The sequence below is a fragment of the Erinaceus europaeus genome, chromosome 12 (genome assembly GCF_950295315.1).
Source record: "Erinaceus europaeus chromosome 12, mEriEur2.1, whole genome shotgun sequence".
NCBI classification, from domain to species: domain Eukaryota; kingdom Metazoa; phylum Chordata; class Mammalia; order Eulipotyphla; family Erinaceidae; genus Erinaceus; species Erinaceus europaeus.
Window position 1 is genome coordinate 69,676,262 of NC_080173.1, and position 8,763 is coordinate 69,685,024.

General features: G+C 41.4%; 1 protein-coding gene and 1 long non-coding RNA gene across 3 annotated transcripts in view; one reads left to right on the forward strand and one right to left on the reverse strand.

Annotated features, from left to right (window-relative positions):
* Positions 1-3,766, reverse strand: part of LOC132541997 (uncharacterized) — a 20,966-nt gene extending 17,200 nt beyond the window's left edge. The window contains exons 1-2 of the long non-coding RNA XR_009553120.1: positions 3,682-3,766; positions 2,883-3,011 (exon numbers count right to left, since the gene is read on the reverse strand). This is a non-coding gene — a long non-coding RNA (uncharacterized LOC132541997). The remainder of the gene's footprint in view (positions 1-2,882; positions 3,012-3,681) is intronic.
* HEATR9 (HEAT repeat containing 9) overlaps positions 1-7,650 on the forward strand; it is a 16,941-nt gene extending 9,291 nt beyond the window's left edge. The window contains exons 9-16 of one of the 2 annotated variants that reach the window (XM_060203938.1): positions 2,899-3,081; positions 3,488-3,580; positions 3,688-3,807; positions 5,450-5,523; positions 5,935-5,986; positions 6,524-6,610; positions 6,831-7,074; positions 7,121-7,206. In XM_060203938.1, the coding sequence (XP_060059921.1) occupies positions 2,899-3,081; positions 3,488-3,580; positions 3,688-3,807; positions 5,450-5,523; positions 5,935-5,986; positions 6,524-6,610; positions 6,831-7,074; positions 7,121-7,206 (939 nt within the window). Of the gene's footprint in view, positions 1-2,898; positions 3,082-3,487; positions 3,581-3,687; positions 3,808-5,449; positions 5,524-5,934; positions 5,987-6,523; positions 6,611-6,830 lie in introns of both variants that reach the window. The other variant, XM_060203937.1, reaches the window with a different exon arrangement.
* Positions 7,651-8,763: the final 1,113 nt, after the last annotated feature.

The following is an 8,763-nucleotide window of genomic DNA, read 5'->3' on the forward strand; positions in this document are numbered from 1 at the left end:
TCCTTCTAAAATAAACAACTAAGTCAGGATATTATTTAGATGGTACCTAAAGGTGGTGAAGAATCTGCTTATAGTGAATGTGAATTGCAACTGAATTCACCTGCAGGCAAATCTAACAGTTTCTCCAAATGAGAAAGCTGACTTTAAAATGCTTAAACACTGTGGTCTGGGAGGTGGTACAGTGGATAAAGCATTGGACTCTCAAGCATGAGGTCTTGAGTTCAATCCCTGAAAGCACATGTACCAGAGAGATATCTGGTTCTTTCTCTTTCCTGTCTTTCTCATCAATCAATAAATAAAAATGTTAAAAAATAAAATATAGGGCCAGGTGGTGGCGCACCTGGTTGAGCGCACCTTACAGTGTGTAAGGACCCAGGTTCAAGCCCTGGGTCCCCACCTACAGGGGGAAAGCTTCACGAGTGGTGAGGCAGAGCTGCAGGTGTCTCTCTGTCTCTTTCCCTCTCTATCACCCCCTTCCCTCTCAATTTATGGCTGTTTCTATCCAATAAATAAATAGATAATAAAAAAATTAAAATAAAATAAAACATAAAAAATGTTTAAACATTAACAAGTTTAAGTATCTTACTAGCCTATTTTTGACAAGAATGTTCATATAATTATCACTGAAAATAAATAAAATGAAAGTGTAGATAGTGATTATCTTACAATACTGTTGACAATACTAAGCTAGATAATATATGCAAAGCACCTAGTTCAACACCTCTGTTCTTTAAATGGTAATCATCATTATTGTCATCCCTAAAATAAACTGCTGGTAAGAGGGGTTAGGACGAGAGAATCTGCTAACATTACCCAAAGGAGTTTTTCCTCCTTTAGGACCCTCTTACTTTGACAAATCACTTTCTCAGTGAAAGAGAATCCATCACTCACTCACTTATTCAACAAATATAAATATCTTCACTGTCCTAGATCTTTGGGATATATCAATAACCCAAGCAGGCAAAACCCTTGCTCTAATGAGCTTATACTGTAGTCAGAGGAGACATAGAATAACCAGTAAATTTAATTATATAATACGACAGAGGTGGTAATTACAAGGGGATATGTAGCAGGGTGAGGGTGGTAAAAAAAAAAATGCCAGTAGGAATAGAGAACAGGGCTCAAACATGGGTCATATGCATGGCAAAGCAGGTGCACTACACAGATGAACTATTTGTTGGCCCAAGAAAGTGGCTTTACATAGATAAATATAGCCCACCATATGTAGAAAAGGCAGCCCAAGAGGCAGCACAGTGGATAAAGAATTAGTACCAAGCCTACACCCCAGCACTACATATGCCAGGGTGATATTTTCTCGGCCCTCTCTACCATATATATATATATATATATATATATATATATATATATATATATTAGAAAAGGAAAAAACAGGCTGAAGAGCAGCCTACTTTCTAAAACCTAGGTTCATTAACCTAGGTTTATGCCGACACCACATGAGAGTTGCGTGACACCAGTAAAAGCTCTGGTGCTCTACTGTCCCTACATCTATTTTTTTTCTAAAATAGTAGACAAGGTCATAAGATGAAAGTGAGATTGAAAGAAGTGTTAGGGTTCCAGAAGAAAGGATGTAAATTAAGAAAAGATTAAGAGAATTGCATGGAAAAACAGTGGGATTACCAGAGAGCATAAATGGTCTATCTGAAGTTTGTGTTCATAGACTTAAAGCAAGGTCAGTCATTACTGTGACTTACTCCAGAAAATGCAGGCATAAAGTGTAGAACTGAGTACAGAGATGCAAGAAGAGGGCAGGGGTAGACAGCATAATGGTTATGCAAAGAGACTTTCATGCCTGAAGCTCCAAAATCCCAGGTTCAATCCCCTACACCACCATAAGCCTGAGCTGAGCAGTGCTCTGGAAAAAATAAATAAATAAATAAATAAATAAATAAATAAATAAAGCAAGAAGAAGAGATGCAGCAGTTAAGTAAGGCAGGGGAGGGATTAGAGCGAGTCTCTAGAATTTAAGCTAAATAAAGAGGGAAGCAGGTGAGAGACATGAAAAAGTGCTAAATGAACAGCTAATCCTTATGGAATTCAACAACTGTTGGCATCAGGAAAGAACAGAGAAGAGGGGTCAGGCAGTGGCACACCTGGTTGCACATACACATTATCATGCACAAGAACCTGGGTTCAAGGCCCTGGAACCCACCTGCAAGGAAGGAAGCTTCACAAGTGGTGAAACAGTGCTACAGTTATTTTTTTTCTTTCTGTCACCCCTTCCTCTCTCAATTTCTTGCTGTCCTATCAAAAATAAATATTTAAAACATATATTTTTAAAAAGATGATAGAAGAGATGGGCCTCTAAAATGAAAATCAAGGGGAAGTTACAGTTATGAGTAGTGATAAACAATGGCAACTTACGGTTGACAAGATTACTAGAGAAGAGGAGGTAGGTCAATAACTTGTATATATTATTAAATATTGTACTTATTTGCTGAATAAAGACAGAGATAAAAGTGAGAGGTAAGGGGGACATAAAAAGGAGAGAGAAAGTGACACCTGGCAGCACTGTTTCACCACTTAACGAGCTTTTTCCTACAGGTGGGAATTGAACCCAGGTCTTTGCACATTGTAACATGTGTCTTCAACCAGAGGTACCACCACCTGACCCCAACTTCTATTTTTTTTTTAAGACAAAGGGAAAAAAAAAAAAGAGGTAAACAGAGAGAAGGAGAGCATCACAACATTGCTCCACCATTCATGACACTTCTCCTTTGCATGGTGCTCCCATGTGGTGGCTAAGAACTCAAACCTACGTCCTTGCACATGGTAAAATGTACACTCTATCCCAGTTCCTTAACTGCCATCTTAATGAAACTGGCCTGAAAACACAGTCCTGTACCCCCTCAAGTTCATTTTACCTTGTTTCCCTCTCAGAGGATGCAAGTCGGAAAGGAAGACAAGTTGGTGTCTGTGCTGCAGACGCTGATCAAGAAGTCATCGAACGAAATTGCTGTGGAGGCAGCCCTGTGCTTGGGTTTCCTGAGGCCCTGCAACAACACAGTCCAAGAATTTTTGCTACAGTGCTTGTGCCAAGGGCCCAAGACTGAGCAGATGAAGGTATCAGGGGCAGGACACTGGGCTCCCTCTGGAGTACTAGAGAAAGAGACCAGACTTAATTTATGTAGAATTTATCTGTACCTGGTCATCTTCATTTCAGGGAAAGAATCCTCATCAGGGAGATCTGCATGGCCCTCTGTATGTTGGGAAACATGTATATATATATATGAGTATGGGGGCATGTGAACATATAAGTGTAGATGTATCTGTGGATATCTGATTTGTATGAGTGTTTGTTTCTGTGAGTATATATGTACATATAGAGCTCTCATTCAAGAGGTTGAGGCAGGAGAAGGACCCTACCTGTTCCCCAGAAGTTCTAGGGCTATCCTTAAGGTCTGCCTGGCCATGCAGATATCTCTCAGCCCTATGCATACTCCTCTTCCCTGCCTGCCTGCTCCCACAGGCACTTGAGATGCTGGTCAAGATGATGCATGTCCACTCAGCAGTAGTCATCAGGGCCATCCTAGACCAGCTGTGCCACTCCAGTGTCCTTGAGGTAAGGGCTAGGGCTGCCGAGCATGCTGCCTTCTCCAAAACTAGGACAGGATTGGGGGATGAGAAAGAGAGACTACCCCTTCATGCTTCTGACATCCATACCCTCAGCATCGCTTTGAAGCCATCCAAATGCTAAGGACCATTGGGCTGAAACAGATCCAGGAACAGAAGCTAGAGGAACTCACATTTGACCTGCTCAGGAAGAAGACACATAATGAACCCTTCCATGTAAGTGAGACCAAAGTGTCACAGCCCAAGTAGCCCAAATTTCTCTTTTCTCTCCTCTAAAGACCTTCCCTGAGGGTAGGAGTAGATAACATAATGGATATGCTAAGAGACTCTCATGCCTGAGGCTCCAAAGTCCCAGGTTCAATCTCCTGCACCACCATAAGCCAGAGCCAAGCAGTGCTTTGGTTAAAAAACAAAAACTTCCCTTGGCTTGGTCCATGTTTTCAAGTCACCTTGTCTTTGCTCCAAAGTTGTCTTAGCTTAAAAAGTCCTGGGTCGGGGCCAGACAGTGGCACACCTGGCTAAGTGCTCACAGTGCAGTACACAAGGACCCAAGCTGAAGCCCCTAGTCCCTACCTGCAGGGGGAAAACTTCACAAGTGGTGAAGCAGGGCTGCAGGTGTCTCTCTTTCTCTATCTTCCCCTCTCTTCTCAATTCTCTCTGTCCTAACAAATAGGAAAAAAAAAAAAAAAAGCCACCAGGAGCAGGAGCAATGGATTCACAGTGTAGGCAGCAAGTCCCAGCAATAACCGGGGAGGAAAACAAAGGTCCTAGGACATCCTTTCCTCCTTTGCAAGGTGAAAAGCTGCCTCATGCTACCTAGTGGTAACTCCTCTCTCCTGCCTATTTTAATTCTACTGATCCTTCAATACCACCCCAGACAACATTTATGGGAAATTTTCCCAAATCAAAAATGGAACCAACCAGCTTTCTTTTTTTTATTTATTTTTTATTTTTTTTTAATTTTTTTTTCCAACCAGCTTTCTTCTGTTCACTTTCTCTTTGCCTTGTTACTAAGCCAGAAATTCTATATTTTCCTAGGTAAATCCAATTGTCTCACCTGTAACATAATAAAACTTGTAACTTAATAAAACTTTTCAGTAACTCCCCAATGTTGTTAGGATGTTGTCTTTCACCACTTGACACTTTCAACTCTCATTACTTTCCTCCTGTGCCCCACATATCAGCTATGCCTAGGACAGCCCTCTCCTATTTATACCTGTTGTCCCAGCATATTTCTTTTAACTACATTTTGTCAAGTCCCAATTTGGTTACCTAATTAAACTGAACTATTTTCTGCTTCCTAACCCTTCTGAGCTCAGTTTTGCCTCTAAACTTTTAAACTTGTTCTCCCCTCACATCAGAAAATTACCATTCCCTCAGACTACCACCTGGTTAATTCCTTTCATCCTTCAGGTTTTGGCTGAAGCAACTTCTCCTCCAGGACATTCTTTCCTTTATAAATAAATAGATACGTATGTATTATTGGATACAGAGAAATTGAAAGGGGTGGGGGAAATAGAAAGAGACACACCTATAGCTCTACTTCACCACTCATGAAGCTTTCCCCCTGCAGGTGGGGACCAGGGGCTTGAGCCTGGGTCCTTGTGCACTGTAACTGTGCACTTAACCAGTTTAACTACCTGGCATCTCCAGGTTATCTTTCTAGCAGCCTCCTGTGTGGGTACCCTACACATAATTCAGTTGTACTACTTACCATAGTAGTGTGACTGTCTCTTTCCCCCCACCAAACTATGAATTCTTCAAGGCAAAGACCAATGTAGCACACAGTAAACATTTAGCAGATATATAAAGCACTCAGTGTTTTCTCTTTCTTTTATCCCACCTTGAACCTCTTTAGGCTATGAGGCAGGCTGTGGCTCAACTTGTGGAAGATCTCAATATGAAACCTATGATGTTGAACTTGGTGGAGGCGTGAGTATTTGAAGTGGAAGCCACCAACTAAATTCTAGACTGTGAGAAGGCAGAGGATTATAGAGAGCAAGCATGATGCCAGTTCCCAGTTCTCACATGTCTTTGACCCTAGGGCTTTTCTACATCTTCAAGAAGAGGCACTTGAAGTTGTTGTAAAGCTCAAATTAAATACATGAAAGGAACTTGTAAAGGGTAGTTTTGGACAGATGTGAGTCCTGATCATCAGTTAGTACCTACCTCCCCCACCCCCTACCACACACAGCCTTTTTCTGAATCCCAAGCAGAGAATTTTTATGAAGTAAATAAGCATCACTCACCAACATTATACTCAATTCACTCTGAGGTATAAGAAACAATCAGGCTCCCTCATCCATCTCTTCATTGAACAGTAACACATTCCTGTCTACACAGGCAACTGATAAACTCAAATGCTGCTACACGCCAGGAAGCAATCATCTCTTTGGTAAGACCAGCTCTATTTCTGACCAATGTCGGGGCATAAGCAATAAAGCCTTTATGGCAGGGATGTGGGGGAATGGAGTAAGGAAAGATGTAAAGTTTGGGTATTGTTGGATTACTTTAAGTTTTTTTTTTTTAACCAGAGCACTGATCAGCTCTGGTTTATGAGGGTGAGAGGGTTGAACCTGGGACCTTGAAGCCTCAGGTTTGAAAGTCTCCTTACATAACCATTATGCTATCTACTCCCCTACTGATGGATTATTTTACAACTCCAGCTCTACCAAGATAACTTCCATAATTTGACATGAATGGGTTAAGGAACAGGAAATGGGTGTGAAGAATGTTGCTTAGATATGTTACAGAAGTTGTCTTGACTCTTCCTAGTGAATAATGTGTATGGGAACTTAAAGCAGTGATTCCAAATGGCCAGGAAAGGGTTATCTCTACAAGGAAGCAACATCACAAGTAGACTATAATGGAAAAGAACACAGAGATGGTCTCTAAACTGGCTACTTAAGTGCTTTTTTTCTGCATCTTCCAGGGTGTCCTGGGGATCCGCAGCTCACAAGTGTTTCACTTGCTCCTGGACATGCTAGATGTGGAAAAGAACGAGTCTGTGAAGAAGAGTGTAAGGCACTCCTACCTACATTTTCTTCTTGACTTCTCTTCTGAGCCTCTCCCACCCATTCCCATAGCTTGCATTTTGTCAAGAGGATGGAGAGAGGGCATCTTCCATTATTCCTTGGGGCCATAGTTACTTATGGCTAACACTCTCCCTCCCTGAGTGGCCCCTTTCCTTTCAGCTTAGTCTGAAGTGGGTCAGTAATAGGATCATTGTTTTAATGCAGATACAAGAAACATTTGTTATTTTGGCCTCAACTGATCCCTGGATCCGAAACAAGCTGAAGAACAAGGTTTTCCTTGTATGGGAGACACTTAAGACGGACAAGAAGACAAAACCTATAAGGTTCCAGAAAGAGCCTGAGAACCCAGAAGAGTTAAATATTCAAGACTTTAAACTTGCACAGCTAAATCCCTTGTTTATTGCAAAGTCGTGTGCCAAAGCAGACCAAGAGAAAAACCTGAGTGCTCAGAAAGAGCTGGCCTCATATCATTCCTCTACCTTTTCACCTAATTTCTTTAAATCACAAATCAAAGGTCACAGAGCCCTGGGTACCAAAGATCAAAAAACAGCTCCAAATCCTTACAGAAGCTCCCAAATAGGTGAGTTTTTTAAGCCTCACTGATATTCTCCCTTTGAATATCTCAGGTCCTCCTGAGGAAACAATACATATACTTCCTTGAATAAACAAACATCAGTCTCCATAAGGCTGCTTGCCCTTCATCAGATGCATCACTGAAACACAAGTCTCCTCACTCCTGGTTGTTAACTGTTCCTCCCACTCAGTCTCATGCCCTTTTTGTGGGGTGAAGAAAAGACTGAGTCAACACTACCCTGGATGGTCAACCTAGCTTCATAAATCAAGTACTTGTCTATGCCCAGAATTTGAAGACAAAGCTAGAGATCTGAGTCTTTGCCCAGAGAAGGGCTGCTAAGGGGAAAATAGGAGAAAATCTTGGAAATCTTGGCTCTTAAGCCATTTCCTCTTAACTTGTCCCACCTGCCAGCTCCCTCAGTGGCCATATTAAATTATAATCAAGGTCAAACCACCTCTCTGCTCTTTCATACCCATTTCAACCCACCTAAAAGCCTTACTCTCCCAAACTGCCTTGGTTTCCCTCCTTATTTTTAAATACTGGAGGCTTCAGTTCCCCATTGCCAATAGGACCTCCCACACCAACTGCAACAAGTTACATCCTCCAATGAAAAGAAAAAGTCCAGGCTTTGGATCCAGACAAATCCAAGTTTAATCATTTTATCTTTAACTTTGAACAAGTTCATTAACCTTTTTTTTAATATTTATTTTATTCCCTTTTGTTGCCCTTGTTTTATTGTTGTAGTTATTACTGTTGTCATAGTTGTTGGATAGGACAGAGAGAAATGGAGAGAAGAGGGGGAAAACAGAGAGGGGGAGAGAAAGACACCTGCAGACCTGCTTCACCGCTTGTGAAGCGACTCCCCTGCAGGTGGGGAGCCAGGGCTCGAACCAGGATCCTTATGCCGGTCCTTGTGCTTTGTGCCACCTGTGCTTAACCCTCTGCACTACAGCCTAACTCCCCATTAACCTTTTTAACTCGATTTCCATCAACCACAAAATGAAGACAATAACATTTACTACTTCAGAAAGATACTATAAGAATAATACAAAGTCTTACAATATCTGGCATTACATAGTAAACATTCAAATGTGTACTTCTTTTTCTCTTTTCTTCTCCTTGGTGTTGTCAAATAAGCTTGTGATGACCAAAAGCTAAACAAGTGCTGTTTTATCACACTAAACTTTAGAGTGATTTCTATGTAGCAGAGAAAGGTCAGACTACATAAATGGTCTTTTCTACTTTAGTACACTCAAGTTCTAGAGTAGTCCAGTTTTGTTGTTTTTAATGCAGTGCCAGAGAATGAACTCTTGGACATGACACCACTGAACAGCTTCCCTGGCCTGATTTTTCTATAAATTTTTAAAATATATTTATTTATTTATTTATTCCCTTTTGTTGTCATTGTTTTATTGTTGTAGTTATTATTGTTGACGTCGTCGATGTTGGATAGGACAGAGAGAAATGCAGAGAGGAAGGGAAGACAGAGGGGGGAAGAGAAAGACACCTGCAGACCTCCTTCACCACCTGTGAAGAGACTCCCCTGCAGGTGGGGAGCCGGGG